General features: G+C 37.2%; 3 protein-coding genes across 6 annotated transcripts; all 3 read right to left on the bottom strand.

The window, feature by feature from the left end:
• Window positions 1-37: 37 nt before the first annotated feature.
• LOC122316706 (hydroxyproline O-galactosyltransferase HPGT3-like) lies at window positions 38-5,193 on the bottom strand. The gene is made up of 13 exons (XM_043133437.1): window positions 5,030-5,193; window positions 4,766-4,933; window positions 4,233-4,296; window positions 3,841-3,890; window positions 3,545-3,735; window positions 3,095-3,155; window positions 2,868-2,940; window positions 2,343-2,466; window positions 2,143-2,230; window positions 1,988-2,038; window positions 1,283-1,354; window positions 802-914; window positions 38-441 (listed from the first exon to the last, which is right to left on the bottom strand). The coding sequence occupies exons 2-13, from the start codon at window positions 4,888-4,890 to the stop codon at window positions 419-421; spliced, it is 1,035 nt and encodes a 344-aa protein (XP_042989371.1). The 5' UTR covers window positions 4,891-4,933; window positions 5,030-5,193; the 3' UTR covers window positions 38-418.
• A 554-nt stretch (window positions 5,194-5,747) lies between these two features.
• Window positions 5,748-8,875, bottom strand: LOC122316707 (ER membrane protein complex subunit 7 homolog). The gene is made up of 7 exons (XM_043133438.1): window positions 8,672-8,875; window positions 8,406-8,443; window positions 7,576-7,684; window positions 6,867-6,930; window positions 6,660-6,776; window positions 6,457-6,565; window positions 5,748-6,255 (listed from the first exon to the last, which is right to left on the bottom strand). Exons 1-7 carry the CDS (start codon window positions 8,752-8,754, stop codon window positions 6,161-6,163), a joined length of 615 nt encoding a protein of 204 aa, XP_042989372.1. The 5' UTR covers window positions 8,755-8,875; the 3' UTR covers window positions 5,748-6,160.
• Window positions 8,876-9,748: 873 nt separating this feature from the next.
• Window positions 9,749-15,482, bottom strand: LOC122316702 (thiamine-repressible mitochondrial transport protein THI74-like). 4 transcript variants are annotated; one of them, XM_043133433.1, is made up of 8 exons: window positions 14,808-15,477; window positions 13,890-14,291; window positions 12,535-12,752; window positions 11,848-11,918; window positions 11,651-11,752; window positions 10,721-10,838; window positions 10,497-10,632; window positions 9,749-10,096 (listed from the first exon to the last, which is right to left on the bottom strand). In XM_043133433.1, exons 1-8 carry the CDS (start codon window positions 14,886-14,888, stop codon window positions 10,034-10,036), a joined length of 1,191 nt encoding a protein of 396 aa, XP_042989367.1. In that variant the 5' UTR covers window positions 14,889-15,477; the 3' UTR covers window positions 9,749-10,033. The 4 variants fall into 4 exon arrangements, with proteins under 4 accessions (XP_042989367.1, XP_042989365.1, XP_042989366.1 ...); XM_043133431.1 differs by lacking the exon at window positions 9,749-10,096 and having other exon boundaries at window positions 10,103-10,632; window positions 14,808-14,975; window positions 15,076-15,482; XM_043133432.1 differs by lacking the exon at window positions 9,749-10,096 and having other exon boundaries at window positions 10,103-10,632; window positions 14,808-14,971; window positions 15,076-15,482.
• Window positions 15,483-24,131: the final 8,649 nt, after the last annotated feature.

The raw sequence follows: 24,131 nt of genomic DNA, 5'->3' as shown, positions 1-24,131 counted from the left end.
ATGAAAATAATAATAATTAAATTATACAACATGAATATGCATGCTAAAGTTCAACTCTTATTTTAACTCTGGAAAAGAATGCACAGGCATGGTTTGTAGGAAACAGAAGCTTTCCTATTGACTAAATAAAACACAAAATATTTCATCAAGTTTATACTATAGCACCTAGCTTCCACTTAAGCTCTAACATCCGACCACCAATAGGACAGGACAATGTGGTGGACATGTGTAAATCTTGTAAAAATTGCAGGTAATATCCAGATCCTAATGAATAATCTTGCTGATGTTTTCAAAGATCCCTCATATTAAGAGATAAAACAAATATGTTCACAATGAATGAGCCATAAAGACAGATCACCATTCCAGTCCCCAAATAAAAGAAGTTAAGGATATTTTTCTGATAAACTATTTCCTCTGTTCAAGCCAGGGAGCACACCTTGTCTGGAAATAAGAAAGTAAGAAAATAAATACAAGTTGCGTGGTTGGTAAAATGTCTTAAAAGTAATGGTAACACAACTATTGAAAATAATTATTAAGGCAGACCACCACCCAGACCCCCAGCCCTAGAAGTTAAAAAAATTAACACTAAATTTAACTGCTCCAACCCATGCTTAAAAGATTGCTTTGTTGATTAGAATCTTTCTTCAAGGCCTTTCCCTTTTAGAGTCATTAATATAAGGATTGATTTCCAACTGTTCTTTTTGTTTTCAAATATAAAAGGCAAATTTGTTAAAACAAAAGGCCAGGATCTACTTGGCAGTTCCAGATAAACTATTAATAAAAGCATTACAGAAAATTTACCTTGTCTAATACTACTGCAGCAAAGGCGATTGTCATCTATGTAGGTTGCTTGGATACCCATCATCCACGAACCCATTGATACATCATCGTGAGCATAAGTTTTAAGAGATGCACTGCATATGATAGGGAAACAGAATGAGATGGGCACTAGCATACAATAATAGCAACTTTGTTTTGCTCTGATTAAACTGAAATATCAATTCTACTTGAAAAAAAAAACTGAAATATCATTTATGCTGTCATTTTGGGTCAACGGGGACATCTATGTTGCAAACTTCCAAAATATGCAAGCAAGTTAACAACCAATGAGAGTCATAGAACAGATTGGGCTGAACATCAAGTTCCAAATTTCAAATGATTTAGTTATTCAGATTCTTGCTATCAGCAGATTACAGCAAGCCCCTTATGACAGACATAATGAAGATAATCAGCACAAAAAATTAAAACAGAATTGCCTATTGAAACCGGACCCAGTAATAACCTGTTTATGTTAATATACTGAGCTAAATTCTTGGAGAGTATAAGAAGAGAGCCAGCTGCATGTCGGAAATACCTGAATGAAAGCAGTAATTATGGTCAAATTTCATATCGTGGCAATTAGAGCAGCAAGCAGCACCATCATAACGAGAAGTTTCAACTACATAATAGATCCCTAAAGGAAGGCAGATGAATGCTGCCCAATTTATGAAAACTATTTTCAGTTTCCCAACATCCTCAGAAATTATTATCATAACATGCAATAAGCAAACACGCTACTGTCAACTCCCAAGGTAATACAATAGATAAGGGAGAACACAATTGTGTAGCAGAATCACAGACTGCTCAGGTGAGAATTAAATAATGAATCTGGATTTTTCACATGGTAAGTTTTCTAATCCAATCATACAAGACTAGCAATATTTTATATTGATCAAATTTTCAGAGTTTCACAAGTTGCCAATGCTGATAAATGTGCTTAATGATACTCTTTTTGCGGCCAAAAGGTGGGGAAAACATGGAAAGACACTTTTAGTTACCAGTTTTTCTCTCCTTCTCCCCACCCACCAACAACCTAATAGAGCATAAATGATTTTTAACGAGTTTAAAGTTGTACGAAAAAATAAATCTACAAATAGAATAATCCCCAAATGCTCCCCTATCAAATAAAAAAATAACTTCTGTTTTCAATCAGAAGTAGATCACTTACGATTTCTCATCACCGAATTTCCACCAATCAGGTTCATACCAAGGCTTACCCCTGAAAATGTACAAGAAATTATAAGCTGATATGCTTAATTCAATAACATTTGGATTACAACTGATTTCAGTTAAGAGAAAGCTGAAGATGCGATAAGCATATACTCCTCAGATATCACATCTCCTGACTTCATGCACCCAATGTAAGCACCATCTTGACCACGACGACGATCAAGAAGTCCAATTAAACCCTCTGTTAGAGCAGAAACCAGAGCAAATGATGCACCAAAAAGCTCAGAAAAATATATCAGAAATGTACCAATATTTTATTTTATGTAGAAATAGATGCATGTATGATTGCTTACCAAGATCAAGGTCTATATTGTCATCGACTTTTACATAAAATTCAGCATCCCATTTTTGAACTGCAGTACTGAAGAAGTACTTCACTTTCTTCGGCAGCTCTTCTTGAGCCTCTTCATGACCTTCCTGACACATCATTAAAGAAAGATGTTCAAACATTATGCTTTGCATGTTATAAAGCTATAGAATAAGAGGCAAACTGATAAAACTGGCAAAATTTTCTAACTTAAAGAAATCAGGAATTTATTTTTCATTAAAAGGTTGATTTGATAGGATGAAAATACGTGATATGCAACATTTGGGTTTCTTAAAAAATCCTGATTATTAAAAGCAGGACGGGAAGAAAAAGAAAAAAAAAAAAAAAAAACAGAACACATCCAAAACATTCATTTTTTAATAAGATTTGATTTAAATTTCAAAATATCTGATAAAATCTGGAAATATGTCAATTTAACGAACTTTTAATGGCTGCATGTCAGAAGTCTTCTATCAGTTGAATTGCAGACACATCTGAATCTATAACTTACAAGAATCAAGAAATCCTTTGTTGTGCGATTTTCCTTGTCAATATTGCGATCTAAGCTATCACCTCGATTGGCGCTGCCAAATTCAAATTAAAAAAGGTTAGATAGAACTTTGTCCCATTCTTGCTACCAGAAGTGTAGAACTGGTAATTCTGAAAAAACCAACCAACAAAACAAATGAACAAGAAAGCATATGCTACTATTTTAAGGATTAAGTTTTTTGGAAAAACCTCCGACCAACTACAAAACGAATGACCACTCCTCTTTCTTCAAGTTTTCTCAAGGCATCACCTGTAAAAGCCAAAATGGTGCTGTAAATTAATTGAAAAGAGAGGCATATATGTGATTTAAACGTCCATTCTTACAATATTATGCATTTTTAAATGCATAGTAATGGATGTCATAATATACCCAAAAAAAAAAAACAGATCAAGGCTCATATAATATTTTAGTGATCCATACTTTAACCAATGTGCATCCCAGTCACAAAAGATAAGGATGGAATTCAGATTTTTGAAAAAATGGAAGAAATTGGCGTAAAAACCAACACTCCATCATAAATATAACTATGGCAATACTATTTTTTTTTATAAGTAACTATGGCAATACTATTAAAAACCTTAACATTTATCAAAGAAATAATTAAGTAGAGAACAAGCATAATTAGCAATCTGACCGACCTTTAGGCATCCAAGACCCTCTAAAAACATTTCGCTTCAAGTGACTACCAAATCCAGTATAAAGCCCAATAACGGCAAGAAGCCTTTGGCCAGAAGAAGACTTGCTTTGCTGCAATTGGTTATTGAGGTACCCTTGACTCTTAGCCAGCGTCAGGTCCATTTCAGCTTCCACAATTCTCCTCTCCAAATCTCTAAAATTGAAAACCAGAGATTCCAATAAAAACAGTGCATGGCGGCACACCAAAACATATCCAACTATAAAAAGGGATATTAAAGAAAAAGATGGGGAAAGGTACCTGCATCCTAGCACCGTTAGCTTATCTTCAACTGTAAGAACCTTGGGTCTCTGGGAACAATAACGCAGAAAAATATTAAAGATCTATTGAATCAAAAAATTGAAATGAAACAGACATCAACACAAGTCACCGACCCACAATTTGTAAGCCCCAGAAACTCTAAGAAAAATATAAAAAAAAATAATAATTTATCATATCAAGAAGTCTTCTTTTAAATAACCCCCCAACCAAAAAAAAAAAAAAAAAGGAGGGAAGTAAAAGATTAAACCCGACCAATTCTAACGACTTGTAACGGCTTGGAGCTTAATATTGTGTCTCAAGGTTCAATACTTTCCTCATCAACGAAGTACGAGCATAATAAAGGGAGGAGAACCCAAAAAAATTAAACAGACCTGGAGGGAGTTCTTGTAAAGAAGATTAGTAAGTAATTTTCTGTTCTCTGCGTCTTGCCACAACCTGATTATTGCAAAAAAATTGAAAATGCATAAAGTGTTAGGGATCAGATATTGTAACAAAAATTAATTAAAAAAGAAACGAAAACATATATAAGTTAGACAGCTGAATTGAAGGCTGCGTTTCTTTTTTCCCCATGAGGGAACTCTGGAATTCAAAATGGAGGATCTGATTCCAAATCTATAGTAAGTAATTTTATGTTATCTGTGCCTGTCCATAGACCACAAATCTACACTTAAAAAGCAAAATTAGCTCCAATTCTTTGCAGCCAAACAGACCCTATTAGTAGTATTAGTACAGAAAAATCCAAACTCGTCGCTAGGTTGAGCCGATAGTTCAGTTTTAATTTTTTCAGGGGCGTCATTGTGTTTTAAGGGTATTAAAAGTAAAGTAAAGTTGTTGAAATCTAAAATTTCAGCTTAACGTAAAGAAAAAAGAGGAATGGATCAACCCGGGGGGGGGGGGGACAAACCGGCCGGCAACGTAGAGCCAAGCGAGGCAAGAGAAGAAGGCCATCACGAGCGAGGGTTTGGTGGTCTGGAGAGGCTTAGATCTCCACCGCCGCTCCGATTTCATTGTCGTCGGTAAGTTCTCCATTTCAACAAGAGAAGGAGAGAGTAAATACAATTAAACTATATCCCTGTGCAAATACAGGTGATTTGAGTCAAGGTTAGTACTCCCATTAATTGGAATGGAAATGAAGAAGTCAGCGCAAAGAGTACAAAGTACACTGTACCAGACGAAGGTTTTGAATTTCTGAGAGCGATTACCCGTTTGGTTTCGAGTTTGAGACAAGGCCTAAAAAATAAATAAATAAATAAATAAATAGGGAGTAAAATAGTCGGGGAAAAGCTTTTTGAAGAAAAAAGAGAGAGACAGGGAGGGAGGCGGTTACTCCCAAGGCAAAGTTAATTGAGATCCAGATACAGGTTCCATTAGTAGCACACTTGGGCCCCCGTACAGTTTATGTGTCGGACTAGGTGAGCCCATTCTGACAGAGTTACATGATCCATTTGCTAAACACCTCCGGTGGTCTTTTTTAAGTTTTTAACCATATAGCTAATGAACCTGCCATTTTTTCCATCTATATTTTCTTTTTTTCTTTTTTCTTGCACCATTTTCTCTCATTTGTTTTGAATTTTATTAGAGAGGTGAGAGGTACGTTTTCGTAGTATTGATATTGCTGATGGATTGGGTTCATCTAAATGGTTGATTTCACCTGGATCTTAATTCAAATTCCCCTGAATGATCGAAATAAGACCTCGGATACTTCCTTGGTACCACTAGGTGCCGTGCCAAGCTGCCAACCCTATTATTTGGGTAGGACGGCGTGCTAATGGAGCCATATAACTAACAGATTAGAATCCTCTATCCGTGTCGTTCTCTTGATTGATAATCACAACTCAGAATTGGGAAAACCAATCCTTTCCTTTTAGAAGCACAACAGCTAAAAATGCATGATAAAACTCGAGCTTCAAATCAATATCAACTAAATACAATTACGGATTGCAATATCGATTGAATGATACTCCAAGGCACAGGATCCTGTGATTCGAGTGGAGGCATTTTGAGTTTTCCAAAGGAGTGTGCCACAACACAGACACAGAGACACCCTTTCAAAATAGTTCCAACCTATTTTCAAGCAAGCACTATGGAGAGAGAAGTTGAGAATATTGTGGATGGTCGTCAACATCACAAACGCAATCACTAGGACCGGGCCAGCATATGTTTTTAAGGTCCTCACCAAGGCAAAACTAATAACTTCCAGAGGTGCCAACAAAACGAGGTATAATCTGAGAGCATAAATTCCAATAAATGTTTTGAACACGGAAGGACAGAGGGTTCACAGTTTTCCATCCTTAACTCCTCAACTCCTGGCAGCACCACCAGGTAACAAGCTTGCCAAGGAGGGAACCCCTTGGCTCCTCATTTCTTCTTGGGCTCGCCTCATTTCCTCAGGATCTGCCACCAAAACACAATAAATAGATCCTGTCAGTAAGAGAACTGGAACCATACAACAAACGCTAGTAGCCTTGAGGGGTTCTCATGAAACATTGGGCTTTTCTATTCTGCCTGAGCCTAGCCAACCCAGATAAATCTACAAAAAGTCAGAGCCTCAAGATCGGGGTTTCAACATAAAAAGTTATGAACAGAGTACTTTACCCATGTTCTCCATTAATTTGGGCATTAGAAACATGACTACCAGCATAAATCCCATCATCAGACCCATTGGGCTTTTCACAACAGACATAATGGAAAAGGGTTCTCTAATCTGTAAAAGCAGAAAACAAAATGAGTCAGAGAATAGATAACTCCAAACTAACAGATTAAAAAGAAGAAATAGTCAAATTTAAGTTGAAACAAACCTCGTAATATTGTTCCTCTCTTAGCGGCTCTAAAACTAACTCACTCAAACCCCTCCTATTCTCTGTCAGTGTGGCCTGAACCTTGCCCGGATTTCTGGCACTGACATCAACTCGGACCTAAATGCATTTAAGAGAAATCAATCATGAGAAATCTTATTGGTCATTATAATAAAATAATGATAGGAAATAGTAGATTGTGAGTCCCACCGGGGAAAAGAAATAGCCTATTGCATCTACTTCAATTAGATGAGTTCCTGCTGGCACATTATGGCTATAAGCATGCATATTAAGGAATCACAGAGAGTAATAAAGTATGATTCACCAGCTTCCTATCAAAAGAGTGAAACAACAAGGGCATTTAAATAAAAAAAGAAAAGAAAAGCGGAGATCTACATTTTGAAATTATATATATATAAAATCCTAACTCAAAAGGGAATACTTAAATATTTTATGCATACATATATATATATTTATATATATATAATTTCAGCTTTATTTGTGATCAAAACAGGGTGCTACCCAAGTGAACAGGAAGTACACTGGATATACACCGAACCAGAAAATGCAAAGAGTACAAAACTCCTAGAAACTCGAAATAGAACAAAAAAAAAAAAAAATTGAGCAATCATCCAATGATATTAGGTTCTAAAGAAAAGATCCTTGAGTACTGTCACTGTCTTCTCACAATTTTCAAAAGTCCAGTCACTTCTTTCCCTCCATGGGCACCACATCAAACAAGATGTGGTGATTTTCCATAACAATGAAGATGAATTTTTTTAGGACAAAAACATAGAAAAGATAGGAATGGGTTTGCAGGAGAGGAATTTTGCTACGTATAAACAGACAATGCCAAAGTGTCCTGAATCAAGTTTAACAGAATAACGTGTGTCAAGGTGGAAAAGGCAAAAAAGGATACAACGAGAAATATCCATCAGGTCGCAGTAAAGTAAACCTTTGGCCACCATTAAGTACAACTTTGATATTTGATAATTTTCCAGGACGAACAAGACCTTGTGCACCCAAACCTGCCAAATTAATTTAAAAATAATACAGGTTAATCCTTACAAGGGGTGAAAAGGGTGGGAAAGGGAAGAACAAAGAAGCATTGTGAGGGGGAAATTATGCAAAGAAACCATAAAATTTCAGGACATTGTTTGAAGACCAAAAAAATCAACATAGAGATCCAAAATCTAATTTTAAATGAACTATAATATCTGAGCATTGAAATTGTAACTTCCGTGATTGAAGAGTTGGCACTGATGACAGGTGCTTGCCGCAACAATCCTGGCAGGCAGAATTGGACTAACCAAATTTCACCTCATGCAGATAGGCCAAACTTCTTCTTGATGAGGTGAAATTCGGTTAGGCAAAACTTATACTATAAGCATCTTCGGTAAGAATTGAACCAAAATCTACCAATAACAGACAGGTTACAAGCGCTCTTCTCACCATCTAAATCAACTTAATAAAGAGATTCTGCTTGTAGCCAAAATTCACTGCATGAGGAAATAATGAGTAATGACAGATCGACAAGTAACTAGTAACACATTCGATTGATGCTCAAATATTGCGATAACAAGGGTTCTATTTAACTCGCGTTTTTCAATGTCCTGATTCAGTACCAACCAGTTCAATTAACTCAAAATTACAGGAAATACTTGTCAAATAATAAAGACGAAAACCAATTCCCATTTTCAATAAGGAAAAGATAATGGAAATGTATATGGAAGATGGAAAAGAACATACTTGGAATCTTCACCCGACCATTAACGGTGTAACCTTCACTGTTAATAACCAAAAAATAATAATAATTAAATTAAGGCCAAGGGACAACGAAACTAAAGTTGAGGTCCTAAAAATTATTTTTTTCCTCCATTTTTTGTGAGAAATCCTCCATAATCAATAAAACGTTTATTATAAAATAAACATATATATAAGCTTTCTTTCCTTACTAAGAAACCAAAAAAGAAGAAAATTTACCGGAAAAGAGGAATGTAGATTAGAAAACCTACCCGGGAGAGATTGCGAGAGACGAGGAAAGAAATGGGATGCATAAATGTACCAAAAGCACGAGAATAACCGGTTGGGATCTCATGGTCACTGCACAAAGAGCAAGATTCTGGGAAAGACCTCGGGCGTCGGAGAATGGAGAGTGAGGAAGTTACTCGGGACCCTTGCTCGTGCTCTTAGATTCACTGCGACCGTGTAAAATTATAAATCAAATCGAACACCGTATTCAAGTCGTGCGGCCCACCTGGACCGTTGATCAATTAGTCAAATAGCGTAATATCCTGGATTTACGGATTATATAATGGTAAAGAAAAATGTTAATTACAAAAACTTATACAAAATATACTTCTCCACTTTTTAGTTATTGATCGGCTGAAAATCGTGAAATCGTGCTTTCATATTATACATTTTACAAATTTTAAAATTATTTTTTATTATTTTGAATTTTAATTTTATTTTAAAGTAATTTTATATATAATTGTTAAAAACATAAATGTCACGTAATTTTTTAAAAAATAAAATTTTTTATTAAAAAATTAATTTTTTTCACATAAATCTAATATTTTATTTATTTTTTTAAAGTGATTACGCGACGATTGTACAATTTAGAATTATAAATATATTTTCTCAAAAATAAAATAAGTATAATGTATGGTATATGGAGTTAACAAATAGAATTATTCATCTTATAATTCAATTGGTTTAACAAGAATAGCTTAATTAGTTTAACGAAAAAAAAAATTAACATATATAAGGAGTGCAGTATGAGAAGAGGAATGCTGACATGAGTGAAACATGATGCGTTAAAACGACTTGTCGTATAGCTTTGAGCAACGCATGGTGGGACTCAGGGAGTGGCTCTCCATAAGATACCAATGCAATTGGTGGATGGTTCACTATCCACTTGAAAGGTTTCATGTTATGAGGTGAGCAATATGATTATCATCAACCTTTCGCGTTCTCGTACTAATGCCAAATCTATAATCTTTTTAATCTTTCAGATCAAGATACTGTCCATATCAAAATGTTTTTCAAAAGAGAATAGTACTGAAAACATTCATGAGAAACGCCACTAAAAATGATCGAAGGAGACTTTTATTTGACCAAAAAAGACAACTTTATTACACTTGGGGCTCAACACTCAAATCTCAAACAAAGACAAACCTTCATTTACACTATCAATAGACTATGCTACAATTACATTCATCATCTTCCTCTTTCCGATATGCCAGCGATGCATATACTCGAGAGGAACTTTGGACTCAATACACAATAATTCATGAATATGTAATCCAATCAAAACAATGAACACAGAATGGCCCCGAGAAAGAATTGGGATCAAGCTACAAGAATATCACAAAATGCTACAATCCCAACTTCCTTGAGACCCAATCTGAAAGGTTAGCTATTAGAAAACCAGCAAATACCTGCAATATACCATCAAAGGAAAGCAACATAAGAGATATCAAACTTCAAACACAGCTGGCCATATGAGTCACTAGATGGTATTCTGAATACAACAGCTAGTTCGTAAAGAGATCTGCTCATAATTACCAAACGATAGAACCGAAAATATAAATGTTTGAGACCCTACATTTCCTTTTTCCCAAAAAAAAAAAAAAAACAGAAAAGAATAGACAAAAAAAGAAGCAATCAGATCACATCCATAAGAGAAATGTAAACAGTGCCCTACCACTCAACAACACCACTTTCCGCCTAATTCACACCAATAATAATTAGCTTCAATAAACTTCCAACAAATTGATTTAACAAGACACAACAGATGATAATTTTTACAACAAACTCAAAGAAAATTTCAAAGATTACCTGAACTGAGCCAAGAATGTAAACTGCTGAATAGTGACGACCATGGATTACCATGTCAGCCAACATAGCAAGAGGGATGGTGAGTGACATGCCCAAGGTGGCAACCAGTGGAGTCGTCCATACAACACAGAGTGCCCTATGCAGAAACGAGATATTGTAGCTTAAAGAGAACCAAAAAATGTGAGCTCCAGATCACTGATTCATAAGCAGCAGCTTTTACATACCAAAAGTAGTCAGAGAGGACACTTCCAATAAGACCATTGGCAAGCACAACTTCATCCATCGTAGCAGAATGAGGGATTGTGAACTTGGGTTCAATTCCCAAGGCTGTCAATGGCCAAACTGAAAGAAAAGAAAATTCAAAAGGATAGATATTTACTAATAGGCAGTATTCTACATGGATCTCCACATGAAATACACCACAGAAACGAAAAATAAGAAATCTAGCACACTTTTCAGCCGCTAGGTTGGCCCTAGGAAGAAAAAAGGAAAAGACTACACAAGTAAAACATAATGCTAGCAAGTGTCTCAAGATTCAGACATATCTCGGCAAAGCTGCCATAGAGCCTGAGCTTAGTTCCAGTACCGAGGTTAGGGGAAGGTTTTGAGCCTTTGACAGACATTTTGAAAGAAAAATTTATAACGACCACTAGGGGGAAAACATCTTGTAAGACTGTGAGGGGTAGAATGTGTGCGTAGATCTTTGATTTCTGTAAGTTTAAGCTTAAGTTACTGGTTGGATTTGAGACCTGGGCCATCATATGAATCCAACAGTCCGAGCTGTCTACGCTGTCCCTCCATCAGTTAATAGCACTACTGCACTAGTTTGTATTTAGTATGGAATGAGGAAACATGAACAGTCGCATGCGTAGTTATTTGGTCGTATTAAACATTAATAGCACTTTACTAACTATACAGTAATATTTCTTCCACAGTTTTTTGTTCACTTTTCTACTACTGAAGCTTTCGTTGCGAAAAAATTATCATTATTGCAATTATAAAAAAATATATATATTATCATTATTGCCAATTTTTCAGAAGGTGGACCTCCCCAACAATTTACCTCTTAAAAAGGAGAGATGGGCAAATAAAGAACCTTATAAACATTTTGAAGGCTAATTAATAATAAAATTACTGCTGATCAAGACTCTTACCAAGCCACCATAGTGCTACAAGTGTAAATAATCCTATATAGCCAAACAACTTCTGCACATCAACCCTTTCTCCTTCTTCACCAGCAAACTTTTTAAGAAGCACTGCAGCATTGATGGTAAATAGAACGTTACATAATTTTTGGTCACTATAAATTTGGAATAAATACTAAAACTAAGTACCAAACACAATTCTGAACCTGTAAATAAACCATATGACATAGCTGAGAGAAGGCCAAAAAGATCACCAACAAGAGAACGTTTCCCATTGCTGAAAACAAATATCAACTGTCAACACGCAGAACATGCATTACAAAGAGCAAGCTGATAGGGTATGTATGTACATACAATGATATATGCATAATGACCTACATAATATTCAGTTATATACTTAGTTGCTTGGGATATTGTCTCTCAAATTCTTCAAGTAGAATGAGAGAATCTTTAGGGCACAGCAACTGAGCTCCACCAAAAGTTTTGCATGAACAAAAGGAAGCTATAGAAAAATAGAGATTAACCATTGAATTTCATATTATACTAAAGGGGTACAGCCTATCTTTCAACAAACAACAAGAAGCAAAGCTGTATTTTGGAATTTGGCCAAGCTTACTCTTTAACCCCTACCACCCACCCCAACACGTAAGCAAAGAAATAAAAGCTTAACCCACCAGCAAAACATGCAGCTTCCCTAGACTAACAATAGGCCTTGACATCTCTGCATTTATTTTGACAACATATTATACCATAATCACAATTCCAACAGTTTATTGTCCATCAACCAGCCAGCATCAATAAAGCCCTTTATCCCATCTACAATTGAAATAAGCATTAAATACAATGCAAGGAAAAATTGGATATGATGCAACGATAAAGAAGTTAGGACTTACGCAGAAGCATTCATCTGTGAGTCATCTTTAGCCCAGGTTTTTCCCATGGTTGTCATGACAACACCAGCCATGCTGACAAAGACCGCAACTACTTTTGCAAGGTTTAAAGAATCTTGGCCCAGAAAAACACCAATGAAAAGAGTAAAAAGTCCTGAAGTAGATGATAATACTGTTGTACTTGCAACACTTGTATGTGCCAGTGCAGCATTTGATAGATACTGCAAACAAACAGACAAAAACATCAACAAAAAGTATTTTTGGGCTTTCCAGACTAAATTTAAATCCTCAATAGCATTATGAAATCAAAGAAAATTTCTCCATGAAAAAACTGCTACTAATTATGCATGCTTCAAAATTTGCAACAGCAAAGTTAATGAACAAAAATATCTCAACCAGTAACAGAAGAATATACACTCTACTGGAGTAAAATCTGCAAACATATAAGCATTTGGACATATTCCAAGTTCCTCTTGACCTTCCCCCTCCTCCTCTCCTCCTCCACCCATTTTACAGTCCAGTAGTAGGTAGGCTCGTAAACTTAGAGGCACTCACCTCCTTGTCAGATATACATGTACAAGGCAAGGGTACCTGATTTGGGTAAAGGCCATGGTGCACATATTTTGTACTAAACAATCCCTACCTAAACTCTTCACCTTGAGAACCTATGAAACAGCATATAGTTTTTTCACAACTAAGAAACAACAAGCATTACGAAACAATCAAAACACAGTTTCCAGTTGAACCAATAAGCTGTTCGGCACCTAACAGCCAATGCATAGAAAAATACACAACATTATAGAACTGCCAAAATCACCAGACTAGTTCACACTGGGGAGCATGCACCATGTGCAGTTATGAAAAACCTCCAACACACAAGCACAAGTACAATTTCTAAATTACACATGCAACTATTGAGGACCGATGAATACTAGAACTAATTCTATAAAGAGAAATGTAATAGTACCAGTTGCGTTACAGGGCATAAGGATAGACTTGAATCATTCTATACACCCTGTTATCAGCACAAATTTTAATGGTTTTTATGCACCCAACCCCACTCCCAACAAGAAAACGCATAAAATAAAAGAAGCTGTGTACCCAAATTAGTGATATTTGAGGAGCTTTAGGTGCATTAAGAGGACTGACTGGTTGTAGCACAAGCACACTTCTTAAGAGGTACAATACAATATAGATACAGAGAAAAAAACTTTTTTTTTTTTTTTTTTTTTGGTTCTTACAAACCGATTGCAAATATTTACCTACAAGTGCAATTGGATCTAGGATAAGAAGATTCATTATGAGTCATTCAAGCCAAGGATATAATTTTTAAAAAACCAGCCAAGGAAGAGGCTTACCTCAGTTACAAACCAGATTGGAGCTATGTAAAATCCATAAGTAGCAATTTCTTTGGTTGTAAGCTCCCCATCTTGTTTCAGTATGTGTGCATCATCTTTGTGTTTAGCGACCAATGGACTTGCTTCCGCACGAAGTGAAAGGTCTGCTTCACTATCTTTTCTAGTCAAAGTCCCCTGAAGTTCCAGTTCAAAGTTTTTCTGGCCTCCAATGTATTTTAGAGTAGAACTAAGACCAGCAGAAAAATCATTTAGGCTTTCTGCATTTCTACCGCTTTTAGAAGAGCAACGTTTTAGGATATTACACAACCAATCCTTTAGGAATGATATTGGGAGGTAGACTACCATAAGAGAAGCTCCGAGATATGTTATTGCGAATGGCTGCTTATAATCTGTAAATATGCCCTGCAAATAAGATATCAATCAGCTGAAACCTGGCTCAAGAAGATAGCTCAGTCGCTAGCATGTGCAGTGTTACGTCAATATGTACAGTGCTAAGCATTATGCCAGACATTTTGAGACATCAAAATAAATAGACTTACAATTACCCATGAATGCCTACGCAAACACTTAATGAAACAAGAAACACCACCTTATATAAGACCCTTGAAAATTGCCAAAAGAAATACGATTTGTGTATGGATATATACACAAATATTTACAACTTCAACCAAGAAGAGGGTTGGTAGGTCTGCAGGAAGCATAATACGTTCAAACCGTTCCAGGGAAGATTTCCAAGCGAATGAGTTACAAATAATCCATCGAACACAAACATAAGGAACATATAAATGCATTATCATGAACGGAATTACACCCGAATTCGACTAAATATAGAAGAGGTAAAAACGAGAAAATCAGAGTTCATATATATATATATATATATATAGAGAGAGAGAGAGAGAGAGAGAGAGAGAAGCTGACCTGGGTGACCTCTGCAGAGGAGACCCATATAACAACAACAGCCGCTATCAGGAACAACCCGGCCCTGTATCTCCAACTCATTGCGAATCAAACAAGACCCGGATTCTGAATCGACAGAAATTGCCAGAGATCTGCGTGGCGGTGGCCCTCTCAGATCCTTAAGCCTGTCTTTGTTGCGTCACCGATCACCAGCATGTAAAAATAAGATCTTGAGAGAGAGAGAAGGTAATTGGAATGTTGGAGGGGATTCTTTGCAAACAGAAATTACCAAAGAAACAGGGAGGAAAGGAAAGAGAATGAAACGGAAGTGTCAATGCGTCTATGCGCGTCTCGAATTATTCCCTTGCAGTAGTTAAGTATATTTCTCTCCCATTGCGTCGTCAAATTCTAATTTCTTTTCGTGTCTCTTCCTTCTCCCCCTCGATCTATAGAATCAGAAGCAGAAAGAAAACAAGAACACCAATATGCTCTTTACGTGAAATCTCAACCTTCAAGTTGTAATGTAGCCCATCACTCACCTTTCCTTTCTAAATTAAGAAACTATATGCACGTCATATACTCTACTCATGATACGAATGATTTTTCACTAAAGTTCCATTAACATTCCATTTAATTAGCAAAAATTTATAAATTTTACTACAAATAGTCCCCTTTTTTGATGTAACACTTATAAATAACTTTAAAAAAATTAAAATATCAATTATGTTTTAATATAAGTGATGAAAATTTTCATATAAATCGTGTATTGTATTAGATGAGTAAAAAATAAAATTTATAAATAGATTTTTTCAAATTTCATAGGTAACAATCACAAGTGTAACAACATAGACAAACTAATAGATTTTAATTATTAGAATCGATCATTCATTTTGTGGTTTATAATAGAATCGTCACTTCTTATAATCCAGACCACTTTTTTTTTTTAAGAGCAAGAAACAAATCTCAGTCATCAAAAAAGGCCTAAGCCTATAAAACCAACAAATTACAAAGGGTCCAAAAATAAGAAACAAAAACTCAACTAGAAAACACATAAAACCAAACCAAACCTGCAAAAACAACACACATACAATAAAAGACAAAATTATTAGATATGAGAGAAGCAAACAAACCTAGGACAAAATTTATGAAGTGTGCAAATAAGGAAGATCAATTCTATCCATTCTAAGAAAACCTCGTAACTGGCTCGGCATGTGATCGTTATCAGTATACCAATCCGAATCAACACCCTTAGAGCTTCTTTTGGCTAGAAAATCCGTCACAACATTACCATCACGATAAACATGTTTCACACGATACTCCATGCAAGCAAAATAAGCAAATAATTCATCCCAAAAATCCTCAAGGTACCAAATACTACACTCACCTTTAGTAATCCAATTAACTAGAAGCTGAGAGTCCGTCTCAATCTGAACATGAGGAAAACCTAACTGAGAACACCTCCTAACCCCCTCAACAAACTTCTCATTTCAGCAAAATTATTAGAACCCTAGCCTAGAAAAACAGAGAAAGCCGCCTGAAGCCTACCAGAGCTATCACGAATAATACCCCCAGCACCCGCCGGCCCAGGATTTCCCAAGCTACTACCATCAGTGTTCAGTTTCACCCAACCTTGCAGGCGTTTTGACCACCTCACCGCATGAACAATCTTAGGCTTAGGATAAACAGAAGGAATATCCAATCTGTTCAAAATAGCAACATCTTTATTAGAAACATAAGAGACTTTCATATTCAAGTTCATGAGCTTACGAATCCAATATTTAATAGCCTGCCAAACTGAAGCAACTGACTCCGCCTTATTATCATACCGAGCTTTGCATCGCCTATTCCAGAGTTGCCAAGAAATAACAGAAGGAAGAATATCAAAAATAATGCAGAGTTGAGAAGACTTACCTACACAACGAAACGAAAAGTTAATCTGTCCATTCCAAGTCCGGAAAACACCCATTTGCACACCAACTTGAGTGGTAGCCATACACCAAATACGTCTAGCGAAATCACTAGTGCAAAGCACATGGTTCAACCCCTCAATGTGACCCACAAGGCAACAATCGCACTTAGAAACTAGAGGAATACCAACTGACCTGATTTTCTCATCAACACTCAAACAATTGTTGTAAGCCTTCCACACCATAATGGATATTTTCTTAGGAAGAGAGTTGTGCCAAATCCACTGCGCCCAAGGTAAAGGAGAAGCTCTCACTCGGATACAGTCCCAAGCACTAATGGTCGAAAATTTGCCATCACTATCCTTCAACCAAATTAAGACATCATGTCCATCCTTCCTCCTAGTCAGGAACTGACACAATTCAGAAGTTTTTTGATAACCCATAAGCCTCTCCAATAAAGGGATATCACAACCATTATCAATACGACAACCTTTAATTTTTAGTAGAGGCTGCTCAATAACTGGATACTGGGTATTAAGAGGACCCCCCCATCCCAATTGTCAAATCAAAAGGAGATGTTCCCTTCACGCACTAGCCTTTTAGAATTAGTTAATACATCCGGGATACAACAAACAATGGATTTCCAAAATTGAGTGTCCTTTGTAGGCGTCAGAAGAGATAAATGATTGTTCCGAATATATTTAGCTCTAAAGAAATCAGCCCATAAAGGCTTACTTGAAAAAAGACGCCAAACAAATTTCATATGAAGAGCCTTTTGCATATCTTCAAAATCACGAATACCCAAACCACCTTCCTCAATAGGCATACAGATATTTTTCCAGGAAACCCCAAAAGAAAGAACTCATAAGCCTATTCAAAGTCCTAAGCACAATATGGGGGACATTTAAAACCGCCATAAGATGAATAGCCATGCTTGAGAGGACATGTCTAAGAAGAATAATCCGACCACCAACAGAGAGCATTTTCATTTTCCAGCCTGCAATTTTCTTATTAATTTTACCAATCAACTCACCAAAATCAATAGCTTTGAGTCTCCCCACCACAATAGGAACACTCAAATACTTAAAAGGGAAAAGACCATCAGAAAAACCAGTGGTGTGAAGAATAGAAGATTTTTTATGATTAGTGATTTTTTTAGAGAAAAAAATAGCACTCTTTTCTTTACTAAGCAATTGACCAGACCAAAATTCATAAAGATTTAAGACTTTCATCAAATTTCTCATGGACCTATTACTACCATTAGCAAAAATGACAATATCATCCACATACATAAGATGAGAAATAGGGAGAGTGCCACGAGCTTGAGAAAACTATCCAATTTTACCACTCTCAAAAGACTTCTTTAGTAAGCGAGAAAGCACCTCTTACATAATAATGAATAAATAGGGCGAGATCGAATCGCCTTGCCTCAACTCGCATTCACTTTTAAAAAAATCCAAGGAAGTACCATTCATCATAATCGAAAACCAAGTCATAGATATGCAAGATTTAAAGAGATCACAAGCATTGGGAGAAAAATCAAAAGCCTTCAAGACATGTAACAAAAAATTCCAGTCAACCCTATTATAAGCCTTGGACATGTCAAGTTTCACTAAAACATTACCCCTATTAGATTTCTTGTGAATCGAATGTACCATCTCCTGGGTAAGACTAATATTTTAAAAAATACTCCGACCAGAAATAAAAGCCCCTTGCTCCTACGAAATCATCTTATTAAGCAAATTCGTCATACGACCCACCATAATTTTAGCACAAATCTTATAGACCACCGAACAAAGGCTAATAGGTCTAAATTTATCAAAACCACTAGGTTTATCCACCTTAGGAATCAAGACTATATAAGAAGCCATGAAATATCTAGGAATCGAATGGTTTTGAAAAAAATCAGAAATGGCTTCCAATAAATCATCTTTAATCAGATCTTAATCAACCCTAAAAAAACCAGACTCAAAACCATCCGGACCAGGGCTACTGTCAATGGAAATACTGAAAAGAGCCTCTTTAACTTCCTCAATGGAAGGGAGACTACAAAACACAAGATTATCAGCATTAGTGATCACACGAGATATCAAATGATTTAAAGAGGGCAAATCTCTAGTGCTCCGAACACCCAAAAACTGAGTAAAATAATCAACAACAGCTTGATGAATTTTGAAAGGGGAATTCTGAAAAGTACCATCCATTAAATTCATTTCCTTCACCCTATTATGACTCTTGACATTTAGATAAGCATGAAAAAATTTTGAATTTTGATCTCCATCATTCAGCCAAGTCTTCTTGGCCATGTGCGAGAGACTCATGTTCTCTCTACTATTCCAAGTATGAAGTTCCATTTTGGCCATCAATAGTTCATTATCATCCTCTATGGAAAAGCTGGCTTGAAGACGATTCTCTAACCATTCAATGCGATTTTCTAAATCATTTATGATGGTATTGGTCCTCCCAAAAACATTATTATTCCAATCCCTTAAGCCACTTTAACCTGTTTCATTTTATAAGATAGCTTTCGAAGACCCGAACCAAATGCCTCTTGTTGCCACACCCGCCCAACCATACGAAGAAAATCCTCATGATCAGTCCACATGTGCTGAAAACGAAAAGGACTAGAGCCATACCTGAAAGGATCCTCACTCGTTTGAATCACCAAAGGGGAATGAGCTGAGGTAGTTTGAGCCAAAACTTGGTAAAACACATTTGGAAACAGATTAAGAAAGTTAGAGTCAATAAAACATCTATCTAACCTTACCCAATTGTGAGCCAAACCGCTTTGACCGTTGCACCAAGTCGTACGAGAGGCTTTATAAGCCATGTCTAATATGCTGCAAGTTTGAATCCACAGGTTGAAATCTTCCATTGCCTCAAAATGTTGAGGATGACCGCCTCTCCTTTCTAAATCATCTCTAATAATATTGAAATCACCAAAAATAATCCAAGGAAGATCTCCAATGCCATTATCAACTAACTCCTCGCAGAGCAACTTCCGTTGTAACTGGTTGCACTTAGTATAGACAATGGTCAAAATATAAGTATGCCCATTCTCTACTACTTTAACCGAAAAGAATTGGTTAGATCCAGCAATCCACTGAACAAAGACGACAGAGTTCCACATCAACCATATTTTCCCACCATGCATTTCATTGGTAACAAAAGAGTCACAACTAAATCTTTCCAAAAATTTTGGAATTTTCTCCTCCAACATAAATGGCTCAGCCAAAGCTAAAATATTAAGCTTGAACTTTTTTATGAGTTTTTTTAAACGCATATGAGAAGTGTCAACTCCCCTAATATTCCAAAAAATAATTGGACTAATCATAAATTAAATTTGGATGGGCGGATAACCACCCTACTAGAGCTCCTTTTTTGTAACATACCACCCTTGTTGTTAGGTCCAGTCGAATCTATAGTATAATCTTTTTTCATATCTTCATACATCCTATCTCTTTCAGGTTCATGATCGGATTGAGATTCTTCTCTCAATTCATTTTCAACACAAACAACATTATTAACCACACCAAACTACCCCTCTATCAAAACCATTTCAGATTCATACGCAGCCGGGGACTCATTCCCCAATGCATTTTCAACACCACCCGCATTGTTAACATTACTGGCATTTTCTAAATTAATACCAACCTGGTCCTCTATCAAATCCATTTGCATATTCTGATTCAAGATGGCTCGATTCTCCTCCAGGTCCAGATTGACTATAGGCTCCTTCATCGGTTCATCTTCGCCTAACACCAGCACCGCACATGACATTTCCCTCTACCCAGGCAACGACAAGCCATTTTTAGGCCCATTATCTTGAGACCCATTGGTCACATTAGTCATCATCATACCCGAATCCTGCAGCTCTTTCATTCTTGAACACGACACCTCCATATTGTCCAGGCCATCTTTCGGTTTGGCATCAGCAGTAACGCCTCCAACCACAGCCACCGCGGCATCCAAATTCTCTTGCAAATCATCTACCCTTGAGTCTTCCATCATTGCACCTTCAAATAGGACCAAACTTTTTTCTACATTCACTGGAACATGCTTGGCAGTATTACCAGTATCATGATATTTTTTTACATCATTTTTATCTCCTTTGATAACCCACAATTTTCCACCATGCGACTTTGTTTATCTGCTCCTTACCTTTTCTACAAGTGCGCTAGTTATGTCCTTGACAATGGCAAGAAGAACAATAAGTGGGTAATGTCTCAAACTCAACCATCTGCTTCCTGCTCCGAGGCATCCCAAGCTGACCAATCCAGAAATGAGAGATCGGTTCTTTGGAAGAATCCATTTCTAAGCACACCCTAGCCCCATCAGTTCGAGTAGCGCATTTTGTCAAATTATCACATCATATAAATCTCCCTATCGGCGCTGTGAGCATCTTAAACATGGATGCATGATAAAAGTTTGGTGGAAGACCCTAGGGGTGTACACGAAACCGGCAAACCGGCCGTGACCGACTCAGACCGGCCGCCGGAGACCGGAACCGGCCGAAACCGCCAAGGAACCGGTCGGCGGTCGGCAGCGATTTAGCAAAACCGACGTTCGTCGGTTCGGTCGCGGTTTGAGGCCGGCTCAAACCGCTAAACCGGCCGACAACATAAACATATATTTTTTTTAATTTATACCTAAATAAAACGACGCCGTTCCACTAAGTGGAACGACGTCGTTTGATTCTGTTATGATAAAACACATGTAAACGACGCCGTTTGTATTAAAGCAAACGGTGCCGTTTTATCTATGATAACGAAAAAAAAAATAAGTAGAACGACGCCGTTGGATTTAAAACCAAACGGCGTCGTTTTGATCTCCTTCTTCCTCCTTCTTCTTCTTCCCCCGATTCTCACAGCTTCTCTCTCTCTCTCCTCTGTAACTCTCTCTCTCTACTCTCTCCGAGCACCAGCGCCGCTAGAGGAACCGACAACCGACCGAGAACCGCCAGAGAACCGCCGGAGTAGATACGGACGGTTTTCCTCCCCCCCATCGACCGGTTACGGTCGGTTGCTCCGGTGAATCTCACCTCATCGGTCGGCGTCGGTTTTACCCAAAAACCGCGCCGATGAGGTCGGTTTTCACCCCTAGAAGACCCGGCAGAAACACCCATACCCGGACTGTCGGCGGTTCAAAGTCCTCATCAAATTCCGGCTTCCATGAAAAGGGGCGGTAAGGAACTCCATCTATATCACATGACTCTCTTGACATTGCCTTATTGAAATCATTCTCGTTGGCCATACGTATAAAAGCATGTCTAGGTCGGTGCATATCAGAAACTATAGGAACGCTGGACAAGCCCCAACGACTTCGGATGAATGCTCTGATGGAATCTAAAGATAGTCGCTGCCTCAAAAATTTTAGAACCATTGAATACCGAAATGGTTCGGCGGTTCTTTCAATCTCCTCCATTGAAAAAGAGAAAAACAACTCTCTGTCCATGGTTTTTTGTTGACGAAAGGAATAACCGTCTCTGGTAAAGGTTGTAGCGCTGCCGAGATGAGTTCGACAAACGACTGAGGAGGCCTAGCCGTGGGAGGCTGGCCATCAATGGCCGCCATGTAGCCCAGGTTAGGAGAGACCCTAATAGAGCAAATTTTCATGTAGAATGAAAGTTTTCACGTAAAAGGAAAGTTTTTTCACTAATCCAGACCACTTATTCTCTCACATAATACATATGTGTTGCTTGAACAAAAAACTGAACAGCTTTGTTCTTAACTTATAAATCATGTCCATTCTAAGAGTACATCGAGATAGATTTCGAATATTTCATGAACCTTGTGTGTTGATTGAATAATCCATCAGTTATAGTGGAAAATGTATATAGCTCACTTTTACGTCAGTATGTAACACATTTAGCTCCGAATCATTTGATATAGTTTAGTTCGGATAGATATACTCTCCATTCATATACATACAATTTATTTCTTCATAAATGACCCCACATTTTCATCTTAATGCAGCATTGTTTATTGACGAAATAATTATTATTATTCTATCACTGTAACAACAATTAATTATTAATAAAATTCACAATTTTTTTAATTTCCTTTTAAAAAGTTAATGATATTTAAAATTATTTCTTACATCTAAACACATCTTAATAATATCCAAAAAAAAATTCACTCAAGTATTAACTTATTATTCTTTATATATAAACTTAAATTGTCGTTCTTACCAACCGCATGCCTACCGCAAGTTCTTTTTAAAAAAAAACTTATTTCATCTCGTTAGCCAAAAACATGTCCTAAATCTCAAGTGTTTTTATTTGTCATTACTGACGGCCACACCGTCGGCTTCGGGTTTCAATCCGAACTTCTACATTTTTGCAAGGTATCTATCTATCTAAACGCCATGAAAGGCTAAAACTAAAAGCACAGCAATCTGTGAATTACTTGTAAAAAGTTGCAAAGCATCAGCCAAACGGTCATTTTTAACGTTAGTTGGGGGAGTTGTAAATTAAATTAATCATTTTTTTTATCTTCTATATATAAAAAGTGTGTATCGAACGGAATTTCTTATTTTAACAGAAAATATTGTTTTTACCGTTAGTTTTGTTCTTCTCGTTTAAACAGCAGTTAAGCTACCGTTTGTGGCTATTTGTGTAATTCCACAAACCCTGAATCCCACCGCATTCCATCTCTCCCTTCTCATCACTGTGAAAACCTCCTGCAGCACCTCGTCTTTGAAGTCTTCCATTCCGCAAGTGAGCAACGATCTTGACCCGAATCTAAGATTTCAGCTGCTGTTGGTGGTGTGCCCTAGGGTGTTGCTAACGCTGAAGGTTCTGTCTATGTTGAATTTCCCACCATTCTTGGAGCTAATTGAATCGGTAGCAAGCGTGGTGGCGGCGTCGGTGCAGGTTAAGAGCTCAAAGCGACGGCCGACGGCATCAGAGCAGCCACGCTCGCGCCACGCCTCGAGGCTGCCTGTTGGGGTCCTCGGTCTAGATCCAAAACACTAAGTCCTCCACGCCAATGGTGGCCTTGTGATGACCGAACCTTGGTTCCTCTCTTGTTTGACTCATGTGCAAAGGTGGTCAATATGACCACTTGGGGATGGTCGGGTTAAGTGTTTAGACTAAGATGGGTGTATGGAATGATGGAAGATGAAGGGTTGTGTGGTTCAAGGGTGAGGGGCGCACGACACAAGTGTGTGCTAGTGTAGGCGCCACTTGGAAGATGGTTTAGGGTTTGGAAGTTTTGTTTAGGGTTTGGAAGATGTAAGATGGGTGGCTAGGATGGAATATGAGTGATGTGGAGTGGGCAAGTTAGGTTTGGCCGAATTTTTGGTGATGGAGGGATTTTAGGAAGTTTCCTAAAATCTTGGAAGTCAAACTTCCTTGAATCTTGGAGATGACCTTCCTAAAATCTTGGGATATGATGGAGATATGAATGGCTGATTATGGGAGTGATTTTAGGGATCA

This window comes from Carya illinoinensis, chromosome 7, assembly GCF_018687715.1.
Source record: "Carya illinoinensis cultivar Pawnee chromosome 7, C.illinoinensisPawnee_v1, whole genome shotgun sequence".
NCBI lineage: Eukaryota > Viridiplantae > Streptophyta > Magnoliopsida > Fagales > Juglandaceae > Carya > Carya illinoinensis.
This window is presented reverse-complemented; position numbering and strand designations above follow the sequence as displayed.